Source organism: Staurois parvus, unplaced genomic scaffold (assembly GCF_062004578.1).
Source record: "Staurois parvus isolate SC_StPar_1 unplaced genomic scaffold, SC_StPar_1.0 ptg000097l, whole genome shotgun sequence".
Classification (NCBI taxonomy): domain Eukaryota; kingdom Metazoa; phylum Chordata; class Amphibia; order Anura; family Ranidae; genus Staurois; species Staurois parvus.
The window spans coordinates 3341843-3358291 of record NW_028317893.1 but is presented as its reverse complement, the minus strand read 5'-3'; the positions used below and the strand labels follow the sequence as shown (position 1 = coordinate 3358291).

At 39.2% G+C, this 16449-nt stretch overlaps 1 protein-coding gene across 1 annotated transcript in view; it reads right to left on the bottom strand.

Moving 5' to 3' along the window:
* Positions 1-4122: 4122 nt before the first annotated feature.
* RAB31 (RAB31, member RAS oncogene family) overlaps positions 4123-16449 on the bottom strand; it is a 55880-nt gene continuing 43553 nt past the window's right edge. Inside the window, exons 6-7 of the mRNA XM_089671009.1 lie at positions 14616-14725; positions 4123-11379 (exon numbers count right to left, since the gene is read on the bottom strand). Coding sequence (XP_089527135.1) covers positions 11282-11379; positions 14616-14725 — 208 coding nt within the window. The 3' untranslated portion in view covers positions 4123-11281. The remainder of the gene's footprint in view (positions 11380-14615; positions 14726-16449) is intronic.

The window sequence follows — 16449 nt, the reverse complement described above, 5'->3', positions numbered from 1 at the left end:
CTTGAAGAAGTCATGCTGCCTTATGCTGAAGAGAAAATGCCCTTGAAATGGGTGTTCCAACAAGACAACGACCCCAAACACACCAGTAAACGTGCAACATCTTGGTTCCAGACCAACAAGATTGATGTTATGGAGTGGCCAGCCCAATTTCTGGATCTTAATCCAATAGAAAACCTGTGGAGTGACATCAAAAATGCAGTTTCTGAGGCAAAACCAAGAAATAGAGAAGAACTGTGGAATGTAGTCCAATCATCCTGGGCTGGAATACCTGTTCACAGGTGCCAGAAGTTGGTTGACTCCATGCAACACAGATGTACAGCAGTTCTCAGAAACAGTGCTTATACAACTAAATATTAATTAAGTGATTCAAAGGAAAGCAAAATCTTCAAACATTTTTCAGTTTATATAGTGAATATTTGAGTTTGTAAAGAAGAATACAAACACTGCTATTTTTTTGAACAGTCTAATATTCACTTTTCTTCAATTTTTTTAGAGGAACAACACAAATTTGATATATTTTTTTCATGTTTTGATTTGGAATAGAATGTGTAGTGTTCCCAATGCATTTGTGTGTATGGAAATAAAAACTATTAGAAGGATTTTGAGCTTTATTCACTTTTTTCAACACACTGCAATTATTTTGAACACAACTGTATATGAGGTTTGGATGCGGTTTGAACAGCATCTAATCTGCATGACATGTGAAATACCATTGCTTCCTATGGTGCCTGTTCACATATGTCCGGTGTATTGGCAGTAAAGATTCTGTGCGGATTCAGTACAGTTTTAAAAAAGAGTCATGTCCAATTTCTGGGCAGTGGCTTCCAGGTTCAGGTGTAAATTACAGGCTATAGACTTCTATGGGAACCGTTCCAAAACCGCATATGTGTGAACGGCACAAAATCCTGAGCTAATCCTGTCCTGAACCTGATGTAAACCTGACGTGAACCTGTGAACAACCACTGTATCAATTAGCTGTGAAACCTGAGCTTCAATCCGCACCACATATGTGTGAATCAGCTCTAACCCTAACATGCGACTGGTCACATAAAGGTTCCTGCACTACTTTGATGCTACTTGAGTGCCGGTGTAAAGTCGCATCAAAGTTGCACTATATGAACTTTTCTATCAGCAAAAAAACCCACAAAAAGCAGCAAATTATGTCTTTTACACACAAAACGCAATCTGCTGCGGGGAAAAAAAGTCCCTGACCCTTTCCAAAAACACACCATCTCAAAACATACATATGTGAACTAGATCCATAGGAAATCATCTTAAATGGACTGTAATGCATTTTTGCAAACTGTAAAACGCACTGAAATCTGCATAAGTGTGAGCCTAGGGTAATGTCACGTATGTGCCTAGATTGATGTAACATCATTGCTGTAAGGTTTGAAAACTAGCTTTGTACAAAGAGCTGAACCCCATCTCACCTATAGCATACAGGGGAGAACGAGTGGGTGGTCAGTCAGTACAAGGTTAAACCAGTGTGAACTGCGATAACAGTGCCAAAGAATCAAATGCAGAGTAGTAGTTGTGCAAGCAGGGGTCAAAACTAGCTGTGCTTCATGTAATCAGGTAAAACAAAATTCAAGGGTTGAATATTTACTATACGAGCTAAAAATCATGTGCAAAGCCAACCTGTCAAATGGAATAAAAGACCAGAGTAGGTCCAGAGAGGGTCAGCAGTGAGATAAATAAAGAAGCACAAAGAAAAGCACTTTTACGACATTTCAGAATCCCTGATAACCAATTTGATACCACTTGGTGGGTCAATTCCAGGGGCCATAACCTGGTGCCAGCTGTAGCGAAGAGTGCTCAGACCACTAGGGTTTCCAGCCCATCTCCACCATCAAGAGGTCTGGATATCCATTAGGAGGTCTTAGCCCTGGTTCACATATATGCGGCCGTGCAGGCCACGTTTTGCGCGGGCAAGAGAGCCCATTCATTTGAATGGACCCCAATGCCCCGTGACACGCAGGGAAGAAGTCCCTGCACTTCTTTGGAAACGGCAGCCCCCACGGGAACCTTGGTTCTCAGTGCGGTTGCGATTTCCAGTGCGGGCGGCGTGCCATTAGAACTAATGGCACCCGCCCGCGGGTCCGCATTTCTCTGTGCGGGTGGTGTAACTGCACGGATTTTCATGCAGATCCTCAGCAGCACCACCCATAAATACAGGTGAAACTCAAAAAATTAGAATATCGTGCAAAAGTTCATTTATTTCAGTAATGCAACTTAAAAGGTGAAACTGATATATGAGATAGACTCATTACATGCAGAGCAAGATAGTTAAAGCTGTGATTTGTCATAATTGTGATGATTATGGCTTACAGCTCATGAAAACCCCAAATCCACAATCTCAGAAAATTAGAATATTGTGAAAAGGTGCAATATTCTAGGCTCAAAGTGTCCCACTCTAATCAGCTAATTAAGCCATAACACCTGTAAAGGGTTCCTGAGCCTTTAAATGGTCTCTCAGTCTGGTTCAGTAGGAATCACATACATGGGAAAGACTGCTGACCTGACAGTTGTGCAGAAAACCATCATTGACACCCTCCATAAGGAGGGAAAGCCTCAAAAGGTAATTGCAAAAGAAGTTGGATGTTCCCAAAGTGCTGCATCAAAGAACATTAATAGAAAGTTATGTGAAGGGAAAAGTGTGGAAGGAAAAGGTGCACAAGCAGCAGGGATGACCGCAGCCTGGAGAGAATTGTCAGGAAAAGGCCATTCAAAAGTGTTGAGGACATTCACAAGGAGTGGACTGAGGCTGGAGTCAGTGCATCAAGAGCAACCACACACAGATGGATCCTGGACATGGGCTTCAAATGTCGTATTCCTCTTGTCAAGCCGCTCCTGAACAACAAACAACATCAGAAGCATCTTACCTGGGCTAAAGAAAAACAGACCTGGTCTGTTGCTCAGTGGGCCAAAGTCCTCTTTTGTGATGAGAGCAATTTTTGCATCTCATTTGGAAACCAAGGACCCAGAGTATGGAGGAAGAATGGAGAGGCACACACTGCAAGATGCTTGAAGTCCAGTGTGAAGTTTCCACAGTCTGTGTTCATTTGAGGAGCCATGTCATCTGCTGGTGTTGGTCCACTGTGCTGCATTAAGTCCAGGGTCAACGCAGCCGTCTACCAGGAGATTTTGGAGCACTACATGCTTTCTTCCGTAGATGAGCTTTATGGGGATGCTGACTTCATTTTCCAGCAGGACTTGGCACCTGCCCACACTGCCAAAAGCACCAAAACCTGGTTCAATGACTGTGGGATTACTGTGCTTGATTGGCCAGCAAACTCGCCTGACCTGAACCCCATAGAGAATCTATGGGTCATTACCAAGAGAAAGATGAGAGACATGAGTCCAAACAATGCAGAAGAGCTGAAGGCCACTATTGAAGCATCCTGGTCTTCCATAACACCTCAGCAGTGCCACAGGCTGATAGCTTCCATGCAACGCCGCATTGAGGCAGTAATTGCTGCAAAAGGGGCCCAAACCAAGTACTGAGTACATATGCATGCTTATACTTTTCAGAGGTCCGATATTGTTCTATGTACAATCCTTGTTTTATTGATTGCATGTAATATTCTAATTTTCTGAGATTGTGGATTTGGGGTTTTCATGAGCTGTAAGCCATAATCATCACAATTATGACAAATCACGGCTTGAACTATCTTGCTTTGCATGTAATGAGTCTATCTCATATATTAGTTTCACCTTTTAAGTTGCATTACTGAAATAAATGAACTTTTGCACGATATTCTAATTTTTCGAGTTTTACCTGTATTTGAACCAGGCTTTAGAGTCTGCTCCCTCAATAAACCCATGTAACCTACCAGAGGGTATCTTCATATGCACCAACAAGCAAATAAACACTTTAATTGGCATCTAGAGTGTGGAATGAATTTTTTTTAAAGGAGCCTGAGCCAAGCAGAACACCAGCAGCACCAGGACACAGTAAGGACACAGGAATCTGAAACAACCAAAAGAAAGCAGAACAAATAGCAAGAACAGATGAAAGGAGGGCCCGGAACAAGCATCAAAATGTTTACAATATATTGTATATATATATAAATATATATAGCCTTAGGAACTAAAATCATACTGTTTATGACTCCATGATCACAGGTTATGAAAAACAAGTCTTTATTCAGTTTAGTCTTGAATAAAATCATAAGCACATAAAAAGTATAATATAATAAAATGTTGAATAATGAACATATTTTCTGAGTGTTATACATTAATTCCAAAACTTGGGAACCAGCCCACTCGCACATTTATAGAATAACAAAAACAAGTAATAATCATTGCACATAATAACACTAATATATCTGGATAGGTTTGCATGAGGTGGAAGCAGGATATGAAACTAACATATATGATAGATTGAATTGGAGCTTTCACAACTCTCTTTAGCATTCATGCCAAAACACAACCATTTTGAGTATTCTCACGAACAGTGACCACTGTTGAGATTCAACTAATGCCAACTCTTAGCACAGGTTCACATATATGTGGTCACGCGGGCCACGTTTTTCATGGGCACGAGAGCCCATTCATTTGAATGGACTCCCGTGCCCCGTGACACGCAGGGAAGAAGTCCCTGCACTTTTTTTGAAAACGTAGCCAGCACGGGAGCCTCGGTTCCCAGTACGGTTGCATTTTCCAGTGCAGGTGGCATGCCATTAAAACTAATGGCACCCGTTCGCGGGTCCGCATTTCTCTGTGCAGGTGGTGAGGCTGCACGGATTTTCGTGCAGATCCGTAGCAGCACCACCTGCACAGATGTGAACCTAGCCTTATTACAAAGCACTCTTTGTGAAACATTTGATTTTAAAAGCTACATTTAACGTACATACAGTATTATTTTGTCAAGAGGCACATTACATTAATATTTACATATCCGACCTTTCCTTGCATTCCACATTGCAAACTATAACATGTTACAGTACTTAGGGTAAGTCTCCATGAGTGTTTCAACAGCATAAAGACAAGACCAAATTAAAGACTGTGTTCCTACTACACACATCTGCTTCTGTGCATTTTGTAAGCCTTGATTTCCACATGCCTACTAAAAATATGTTAATAGGAACTAAATTAAACTTGTCAGAAGAGAATAACAGGAGCTGTCCTCCTTTTGAGAATGCTAGTTTCTTGGCTGTCATGCTTCTTCTCGACTTATTTGTTTAGGGTCAGCAACTCACAGTATTGAAGCCTTAGGGTGATATATTATTTAGCAACACATCTTACCTAAGAACCAATGGGGGGAGATTTACTAAAGCTGGTGCACTCAGAATCTGGTGCAATTGTTCATGGTAACCAATCATATTCTAGCTTCAGCTTGTTCAATTAGGCTTTGGCAATAAAACCTGGAAGCTAATTGGTTTCTATGCAGAGCTGCCCTAGATTTTGCACTTTCCAGTTTTAGTAAATCAACCCCATTTTGCCAGCTTTTTGTTACCATGTCCCAATTTTTTTGAGTTGTGTTGCTGCCATCAATTTCAAAATTAATTTATTTTATTCTTGGTACATTTTCTCAGTTTAAACATTTTGCACACTCTAGTTTTAGTAAAATACCCCATTATATTCAATGTTGGTGCTCAGCCACCAATAAAATTCAAACATGCACTGGAAAAAACCTGAAAGAGAATTACGATTTGCATCACACTGATTGCCCTGGGTCAATACAAAATGGTAATTCTTAAAGGGAATATATAATGTCTCTGTATATAGTTTACTTCATTCAAAACTAAATATATGTTAAAAATGTTTTTAAACAGGTAAATACAGTTCAACATATTGCATATGAATACTTCATATTCACATTTACAGCCAGCAGATGGAGACTAGGCTTCTTTTCACACGTTTTTGGGCAAGTCTTGATGTATTTAAGCATATTTGAAGAAAAAGCATTCTGTTTATAGAGCTCAACTACTGAGCTTCAAATGTACATGCAGGACTGAATGAGAGGAATAATACATCTCTCCTTCAGCCTCTGCTTGCTCTTTTCGTTTGGATATAATCTTCTATTTAGAGAGAGAGTCTTAAAACAGTTTCTTTTTTTTTTTTAAATAAAATTATATATTAATAGTCAAATGGATATATATCATGTTTGAAAATGTATAAATAAAAAAAGGAAAAAGATTGACCCTAAACCTGTTGTAAAAACCTGGCATACTTTATTAGCATATTTAATAAGAACTGTCTGTATTACCCTAGTGTAAAACATCAGATTCACACTTTCATTCTCAAATTTTCATTTCCAGTGCAGAACTGCACATTTGGCAGAGTCAGCCAGGACTATCAAAGTTTCTTTAATGGATATTTAAAAACTAAAAATTGTAGCTGAGCAGTCCTCAGATGTGGTGGCTAAGTAACATTTTCAGCAAGTACAGAAAATGTCTGTTGATCTTGCCGAAAATGCTGTGTCCTTGTCAATTTATGTGAGCTAAACTGAAAGTTACTTCTGTAAATTACTAATTCACCACTCCCCATGTAATGGAGATAAAGAGGGAAATATATGCTTGAAGTCTAACCCAGGTGGCAGCTTTGGCTCCCTCTATAGACAATAAAATGGAGAGGAAATATATAATATCATTAATATTGGAAATTAGAATAAAAAGGATACAACTTTTAGCAATGTACTATTTTTGTAAGATTGAAAACTAATTTCATGGACACTCTGATGATTACAGCCTGCATTTATGCTGCAAGAAAGCCTAGTTATCCCATACCCCTAACAGATAACCTACTCAGAATTCTGGTTTCTTTTTTGTGACATATCCTTTACAGATATGTCACATGTATCAAGATGCTGCGGGGAACTATCTGCATACCTAAGTCCTGTTTGATATGGTACATTATTTGCTTACTTATGTATTTTGTTGCCCCTTTCCCTTTTTTTTCAAATTGTCCCCTAATATCCATAAATTGGCACAAGCTGTGTATCTAGTACCTTACCTTGACCAATGAGTCTCGTTTACTAATCTGTCCCACCTATCAAATTTTCTTTTAACTACTTGCCCTCCAAAGGATTTACCCCCCTTCCTGACCAGGCCATTTTTTTGCGATATGGCGCTGCATTACTTTAACTGACAATTGCGCGGTCATGCAATGCTGTACATAAATTAAATTTATGTCTTTTTTTTGTGCTATAAACAAAAAAAGACCGACAATTTAAAAAAAAAACAATATTTTTTACTTTTTGCTATAAACCCTATCCAGTGAAAAATTTAAAAAATCTAATTTCTTCATAAATTTAGGCCAAATTGTATTCTGCTACATGCCTTTGCTATAAAAAAAATCCCAATACATGTCAATTTATTGGTTTATGTGAAAGTTATAGTGTCTACAAATGGCAGTATATATACTGGCATTTTTATTTTATTTTTTTTATACTAGTAATGGCGGCGATCAGCAACTTAAAGCAAGACTGCGGTGGGCATTCTGACATTGGGTGGGAACTGACTAACTGTCACCGACATCCCAATGACACTAATACAGTGATCAGTGCTAATAAAAAGCACTGACACTGTATTACTGACACTGGGCAGGAAAGGGTTAACATCTGGGGCGATCAAAGGGTTAATTTTGTGCTGTTTTACATTATGTACTGTGTGTGTTTTACATTATGTACTGTGTGTGTTTTACTAGGGAGACATGCTGTGCAGAGAGATAAAAAGCAGCATGTCCTTGCTCGCAGGAGAGAGACCTGTGTTGTTTACCTTGCTGGCAGGACAGGAGACAGACCCAGTGATTGGCATCCCTAGCCACCAATGGCGGTGCGGGTAGGGCGACGTGCCCGTGCACATGCGCTCCCTACCCGGAAATGCAAATCACGTATATATACATGTGATTTTTCACAGCCCTGCCACCCTGTAGCAGTAGTTCCACTATAGGGCAGCAGGAAAGCGGTTAAGAAAGTCAACTCACTTGCTTCCAAGGCCTGCCTTAGTCTCCTAAATTTGACCAATGCACAAATAGGACACACACAGTAAAAGCTTCTTTCCCTTTTCTTCATATAAAGAAAAGATCGTCAGGAAATGGTTAATGCTATCACTTCCAACAGTTGGAAATACTTGTTTTAAACTTTTTGTAACTAGCCTTATTGTCATGACATTTTTTTGTCATGAGTGATTTTCTTATTGGTTACATCACCTACTTTTAGCAGGTTGTATATGGCCAAAGTTTTAATGCCAAGTTCTAATGAAACTCTACTTAAAATGTTATTTTTTTATTGTTTTAGATATACTTACCTGAACCCGATCAAGCAATGTGCATGAGAGCAGCGGCTCTCGCCATTGTCTCCCTCCTCCCTGGGCAGATTGATAGCCATTGGCTCACACTGCTATCAATCAAATGCTGTGCTGACCTAGCAGGGGCGGGGCCCAGCTGCCTCTTCTGTGTCAATGAACGCAGACAGGGCAGTTCCAGAGTGTGCCTGCTTGGGTGTGCCCATGGAAAGTGGCTTTCCATGGGGGGCACCCACCAAAGAGGAGAAGCCTAGAGTTCCAGCAGGGGACCCCAGAAAAGGAGGATCTGGGCAGCTTTGTGCAATGCACAGAGCAGGTAAGTATACCATGTCTGTTATTTTAGTAAAAAAAAAAAAAAACTAACGTTTAATGTCGCTTTAAAAAACGCCAGTGCTCTTTGCTGAAAAAAAATTTGAGCTAGCATTAAGGAGTGTTTAGCAACGTTTAGGGGCATTTAGAGTTTTTTTTGGCAAGAAAAACACTCTCAAAGATGCAAAACAGGAGCGTTTTTTTTCTGCTTCTAAGCGCTGAGGTTAAAAAACACCTCTAGATTACCTAATGTGAATGGACACATAGGATAACATTAGTTGCTTCCACAGTCAAAAAGCTAAACTGTAGAAGCAATGCTTTTATAAGCCAGTGGGCATGGAGCCATAGAAAGTAAGGACAAATCTCCCCAAAAGAGGTACAGACAGCAGTAAAAGCCTTTAATTATCTATATGCATTTGTTTGTAGATTGCCATTACTAAATATTTCTAAATGTGCCTTTGTTGTAATTTTTATGATAAAAGTGAAGTTCCTGAAAACATTGATCTCGGCTTTCACTTTTAAATGTACGGTAACTCTTTTTAAGGGTCATCTTCCATACTTTTAAAGACTTGGGGGTCATAAACAAGCAATGATGGATATTGTGTTCCTGGGCAGAAAAGGTTTTTTTAATGTGAGGAGACATATAAGAGAAATATTGTGTAACGTATAAAAACCTGCATTGACAGAATGGAGGCTGTCCCTGCTAACCTTTACTACTGAATAATAAGTCTCTTAATGCTCCTATAACTTATTATTTTGTATCTTATCATTTGATTTTTAACAAATCACGATATCCATTTTAAAGTCTGATTATGACTGTTGCCAATTCACTGAATTGAAATATTCACTTGGCAAAAAAAAACAAGCATTGGCTTGTCAACTCTGCTCTATTATAAACCAGTAGATTTTAGTTTCAAAGTTATGCAGAAGGCTGCAATACCTCTGTTTCTGGACCTTATGTATGTGATTAGACCATGACGGTCTGATCACACCTGCATGCCTCATGTCTCAGTGGTAGAAAATGCCAAACTTTCCAGCTACTCTAAAATTTGAGATCCCTTCAACAGGGAATTTGACAATAGAATCTCTGAGTAATTTCAATGTCAATACAGATATCCCAGCCTTTTTGAAAGGGTAGCATTCTGTATAGCAATTCACAATGTAAAATTTCTTAAACTGTGTATTGACTGATTGCATGTGGAAAGATAACTGAATCGGTATAGGGTACAGTTTCTCATTAGGCAAATGAGGTACTGTGTCTAGGGCTCAGAGAAATGTTGAGGCCTCCAAAGGAATAAAAGTTACGTTATCTAGTAAAATAGTCCTCTGGACTACTTAACACTTCATAATGGGGTCTTCAAAACTGTCGTAATGTAAGAAAACACATCAAAGTATTAAAAAAAATGAACACTAGGTGGAAACTGTAATTGAGGATATTTTTTAGTTCTAAAAAATACCCTTAGCTGGACTGCATTCTGTGTGATCATGTCTTGGGGTTTTTTATTGCCATACAGACTTCCCAAAAAGTGTCCAAGGGATGTTGGAGTTTAAGCAAATAATAAAACTGATATAAAATATCTAAATAATTATTGTTAGTTTTTAAATTGGACCTGATGTTAAGAAGTGAATATTTTCTGTGGTATAAGAAAAATCTAGAAATGGTAATGGTGTAGTACTCTGAAAAAATACCCTTTGTCTTGAATTCCAACTGAAAATTAGCAATGCACTTCCTGACATGTGATGGTACCTAGGTACTTCTGTGCCTATAGTCTCTTACTTGCATGTCTGTTGTGTGAGATCATGTAAAGCACTGCTGCATCTTAACGCTGGTCTAATGAGATTTGGAGATGTCACTACTGTATTGCTTGCTGAAAAGGAATATGCACTGCATGCATCTCCCTGATATTTCTTCATCTCTTCTGTGGATCTGTGCTTCCTACACCTTTACTTCTTAAATTTTCTTTCCCCAGTCATGGGAGGGGAAAGGGTAAGGGGGGGTGCAGCGTCAAGGAAGCAAAGCCCTATTCTTCAATGAAGATGTCCACATCCACACAGAAACAGTGCAGAACAGCAACGTCAAGTCAGTAATAGGAAAAGGATCAACTGCAGGAGGAGCCGAGAAGTTGACTAGTCCTTTATCCACTACTTGCCTTTTTTGGGCACACCTTCAGGCCCTCTTATAAAAACATTAATACAGTATTAGAGCCTTGTAATACATGCATTGGTAAACACTGACTTTTATACTGTACATGAGTACAAAGCTAAAGAGATCTATGATGACTTTAAGGTCCTTGTACCTGAACTCCTCCAATAGGTATTTTGGTTAGTGAACCTTATTTACATCCCCATTAGTTTCCCTGTCAGCTCATGAAAATGACTATAAAAATGGCTGAGTTTTAGAGTACTGTGCAAAATATAACTAGGTTACTAGGCCTTCATAAAAACGTATGCATTTCACTGTAAAAAAAAAAGTCACAATTTCAAGGCCTCTGATAAAAATATAAAAAATGCAGTACAGTAATTGCTTTCATATAATCAAACATCGAGTAGAAAGCAATTGTAAACAATGAAAAAAATTGTAACTGCATGCTTTAGGTTTTAAAATTCAGCATGCTTTTGTTCCGTTTTACATCCTCTCTTGGTTCGTTTCAAGGTACTGCTTATTGTTAGCAAACCATTTCAATGTGTGAATAGAGTGATGTAAATGATAGCTAGTGAGATCAACAGCATCTGTTTGTGGTCTGCGTGGTCTGTCGTCCGAGTTTCATTGCTCCATTAGAGCCATTCTGATGTGGATCCAGTGGAGGGATTCTCCGACCTGCAATAAACAAACAGCCATTTTGTCAACAGTTTCAATTGATAGGTCCTTTTGATTTATTTGCCTTTAAAATTATATTCTTTTTATATGTAGACCTATCATCAGAAAAGCAAACATTTTCTCAAGACGGAAGGAGATAAGCTTTCTTTAATAAATACCCTTTAGCACATGGCAAGGGTTGCCTGTATAAAAATTTGTATAGCTGATTTTATCATATGTATAATAGTTAATACACATCCTCATATTCCTAGTGCTCACATAATTCTTTTATATGAAAAAACATTAAATGTTGTTGCTACTAACTTTGAGCCTCTGTAACATGTATTAAATATACATATACATATAACAGAAGGTGGTCAACTACATCATATGGCCAATATGTTTGTTGGCATTCAACCATTACATCTAAATGAACTTGTTGGCCTTACCACTCCAAACAATGGGCAATAATATTGAATTTTCCCTTTTGGTGTGTTTGTTGGAATTTGAAGTCAGGTACTGATGTTGGATGAAAAGACCTGGTTCACAATAGTTGTTTCAATTTATCCCAAAGGTGTTCAGTAGGGTTGAGATTATAGGTTTGTGCAGGCCATTCAAGTTGCTCCAGAACAAGCTTGCAAAGCCATGTCGTTACAAACCTGGCATTGTGCACAGGGATGATTTCATGCTGCCCAAAAAAATCTTTAGCCAAACTGCTTCAAATGTAGAGTTTTCAGGACTTTACAGAAATTTGGTCATCTAAATAAGTGTACTGGAACGACCAAGATGGATGCTGCTGTCTAAGTAAGTCATGGATACGTCATGGATATGCAGTACATCATCTGCCTACAATGTAGTTTGTCCAAAGCTCCTTTAATAACACAAGTAAGCACCCTTTTGGAGCTGCTAGAAAAGTTCCTTCATCAGGTAAAAGTGATGTATCACTTTTGCCTGACCAAGGAGCCCTCCTAGCAGCCTTGAAGTGGTGGTTATATGTGATTACTCATTTGGACATGCCACAAGGTGTGCTGATGACATACTATATTTCCATTAACCTCCAAACTTGGAAGCATATAACTGTCTAAAACGTCTATGTATGGTAATCTTTGTCAATGGAAATCACATGATTATAGCTATGTGCTTGATTTTTTTTTTTGCATCTAGTTTTAGAACGGATGTCCAACCAGATCAGCAGATCACTGGTGTCATGCAAGTCTCCTGGACTCGAAAAGCCAATGAACTACAATGGTGCTCCACAGCGCCGTGGTAGTTCATTAAGAAACACAAGCAGACAGCTGCAAAGGCTTTTGGAACCTGTAGTGTTCTCATTCACAGAATGCTGCATTTTTTTTTTTTTGTGACAGCTAGCGGGGGATAAGAAGGGCAGAAGATCCCCCGCTAGCTGTCACAATGGCCAGTCCATTCATAATATGTTGCATGTTACACCCTGATTATGGGTGTAACATGTAACATGTTATAAAAGGTGAACGTATCCACTTTGTATTGCCCCCTTTAACATCAAGGACAACGTTCAGTCTTTTGTAATAGTAGTCTGTGAGGCCCCAAATTCTTTCAGGTGGTATAGCTGACCATTCATCTTGGCAAAACGTCTCCAGGTCATGCAAAGTCTTTGGTCTTCTTGCATGAACGGCTCATTTGAGATCTCCCCAGAGTGCTCAATGACATTATGGTTAGGAGACTGTGATGGCCACTCCAGAACCTTCACGTTTTTTTGCTGTAACCAGTAGAGAGCCAACTTGGCCTTGTGCTTAGGGTCATTGACATGCTGGAAAATCCAAGGGCATCCCATGTGCAGCTTTCATGCAGAAAAATGCTAATTGTCTGCCAGTAATTTCTAATAACATGCTGTATTCTTCTTGTCATCAATTTTCACAAAATTCCCCCATGGCTTTCGAGCTCACATACTCCCAAAACATCAGTGAGTCACCACCATGCTTCGTGGTGGGGATGGTATTCTTGTCGCTATAGGCCTTGTTGACCCCACTCCAAACATAGTGCTTATGGTTGTGACCTATTTGAGCTCTATTTTGGTCTCATCACTTCAGATTACAGTGTGCCAGAAGCATGACAAAGTGTTGTTGCGCATATTGTAACCAGGTTTTTTGTGGCATTGGCACAGTAAAGATTTCTTTCTGGCAACTTGACCATGCTGCTTATTTTTGTTCAAATATCGTCATTATGTGCTCCTTGAAACAACCACACTGTCTTTTTCAAGAGCAGTCTGTATTTCTTCTGAGGTTATCTGTGAGTTTTTCCTTCTGGCAGCTGTGGCTGCAATTTTTCTTGGTCTACCTGACCTTGGCATCAAGAGATCCCCGAATATTCCACATCCTAAAAAGTGATTTACCAGTATTGACTGACATATTCATGGCTTTAGATATCTTTTTATATCCTTTTCCATCTATACAAAGTTCTGCTACCTTGTTACGCAGGTCTTTTGACAGTTCTTTTCTGCTCCCCAGTATCTAGCCTGCTTAGTGCATCCACGTGAGAGCTAACAAACCCATTGCCTATTTATATTCAGACACTAATTGCAATTTAAAAAGCTACAGATGTGGGAAATTAAACTTTAATTGCCATTTTAATCCGTGTGTCTCACCTTGTGTGTGTGTACCAAGGGCAAAAATTCCAGGGAATGTAAACTTTTGATTCCGGCCATTTGGGTGATTTCTGTTATCAATATGATTTAAAAAGGAGCCTAACAACTATGTGATAATAAATGGCTTCATATGATCACTATCCTTAAATAAAAGGCAGTTTTTGGCATGATAAGCCATATTTTCAATATCAATGCCAATATTTCACAATTTCTGCCAGGGTATGCAAACTTTTCTTCTATTTTCCTGTATGTGTCAGCTTTGTCATTATAGACAAGCCCATAGCGTTGCTGCAAAATCACAAGGATGCCTGAAGAAGTGAAGACAGCACAATGTGTGCAGAGATTATAGGAGCAGGGAGTGGCAACAGAGGCCCAAGCCCCTTTTCAAACCTAGTCACAGAAGCAATTATTTTACATATGTCACTTACCTAGATTTCAGAAAAAAAGATTTAAATGAAGAAATGCAATGTAGGGACACTTGGCTTTGTAGGTTAGAGTTAAAATTTTGAAATGTTGTTCTTTCTGTAATTGGCGGTGGGGGGAGGGGTTTGCAGAGATAAGTAACAGGTTGCAGAGTGTAAATCAAAAAGAACATACACACTATGCTAATAAAAATAACAGAAAATCATATATTTACTTATACCACGGAAGAGTTCCTCCACATTGATGGCATTCTTTGCACTAGTTTCAACAACAATTGCCCCAATAGAGTCTGCATATTCCTTGGCATCTTTCATTGATACTTCCCTGAAATGAAGACAAGCACAAGTCACTGAATTGGTTACATTTACATTACAGGCTGTGAAGAGGTTATTAAGTGTTCTTCCATGGCAAGACCACTTACTGTTATCTCACATATATATTCTTATTCTTATAGCCAAATTTACCACCCTAACTCCTCCCACAGTTTTTACACTACATAGACAGTAATATACCGAAACGTGCGGATTGTTCCTGATTGGTGTGCTATTACTTTGTGGAACGTTTCGACGAATGGTTCACGAAATATCAGTGTTTTTGTGGTGAAATTGGTCCCATAGGAATGAATGGCGGAATGTTCAAAGCTAGAGTGTGAGCTGAAAAATCAGGACATGATTTCTAAACTGCCATCACTCCCTCATTTTCAAGCCCACCTACACAAATCTTATATCAAAACGTTCAGCTATCCCTGCTGCCACTAAAAATGTCCACAGCTAAGCCAAAGTCCTGATAGTTTTCACAATATGACCATTTGTTTGCAACTCACGCCGCCCATTCATTGAAACTCCACTCTAGCCACCTCAAATTTGAAGGGCAATTTCTAAACTGCGACTGTGCGTTCATTTTTAATATTTCAGAGACATACTATACATTAAAATGTAGGTCTGGGTCTTGTGATTCTCACAATTCTTTGGTGTAGGATTTATAATTTTTAAACGACAACCGTTTGAATATGGCAACCGCCAGTGAAGTGAGCAAGTTGGAGCAGTTTGTTTTTAACCGCTCTTCTCTGCCCTTGCTGTAGAGTGAGTTGCCATAGGAACCCAGGTGTGTGAGCAGGCAGCAGAGTAACAAAAGCTAGAGTGTGAGCTGAAAAATCAGGACATGATTTCTAAACTGCCATCACTCCCTCATTTTCAAGCCATAGACTACTGGTGGAGGCAAGAACAGCTTTTCTAGTATTTACTTATATAACTTTTCCACTCATTGTTTGTCTTTAAAGGAAACCCACAGAAGTAAAAAGACTGATAAAAATGTATCCCTTTGAAATGCTACATGCCTGGCTTGAAGTCCTTGGATCAACCTGACAACCAGGAATATAGAATTTCATATAGAGGTCAGCATTAGTTTTAGTTTTGATTGAATGGGGGGGGGTTGAAACCCCATCAGGTTTTTACTGCTGTCGGGGTCCCCATTAGGGAGACTTCCTCTCATTTCCTGTCCAGGTGACAATGGACAGGAACAAACAGCAACATTGGTGAAAACTGAAAGTAAATTTGAAAGCTAGAATCTGCATACCTGTTTTAGGCCAGTGCCTCAACTTTTTTTTTGCTGCAGGGAAGTAGATTGGAGTTTAAGAGAAGTGGTCGTTTTATGTTCCAGTTGGTTGCACTATTGTGTTGGTGTGGTCCCTGTAGAGTACTTGGTTGATGGGTAGGCAGCTTCAGCACACCAAGGGGTAAAAATGGCCCCCCTAGGTTAGGTTGATGAAATTCTGAACATGGTGTGGCACTTTATTTTGCTGTTCAGAATTTCATCAACCTACCTCCAATTGTGCCACCAACTGGAACATTTATTTGCAACTTATCGTAAGCTCCAGGTTCTAGTGTCATCATACCAATAAAAGCCGGGGCACTGATCTAAAACAAGTATGCAGATTTTGGCTTTCAAATCTACACTCTCCGGCCACTTTATTAAGTACACCCTGCTAGTCCCAGGTTGGACCCCCTTTTTCTTTCAGAACTGCCTTAATTCTTTGTGGTGTAGATTTA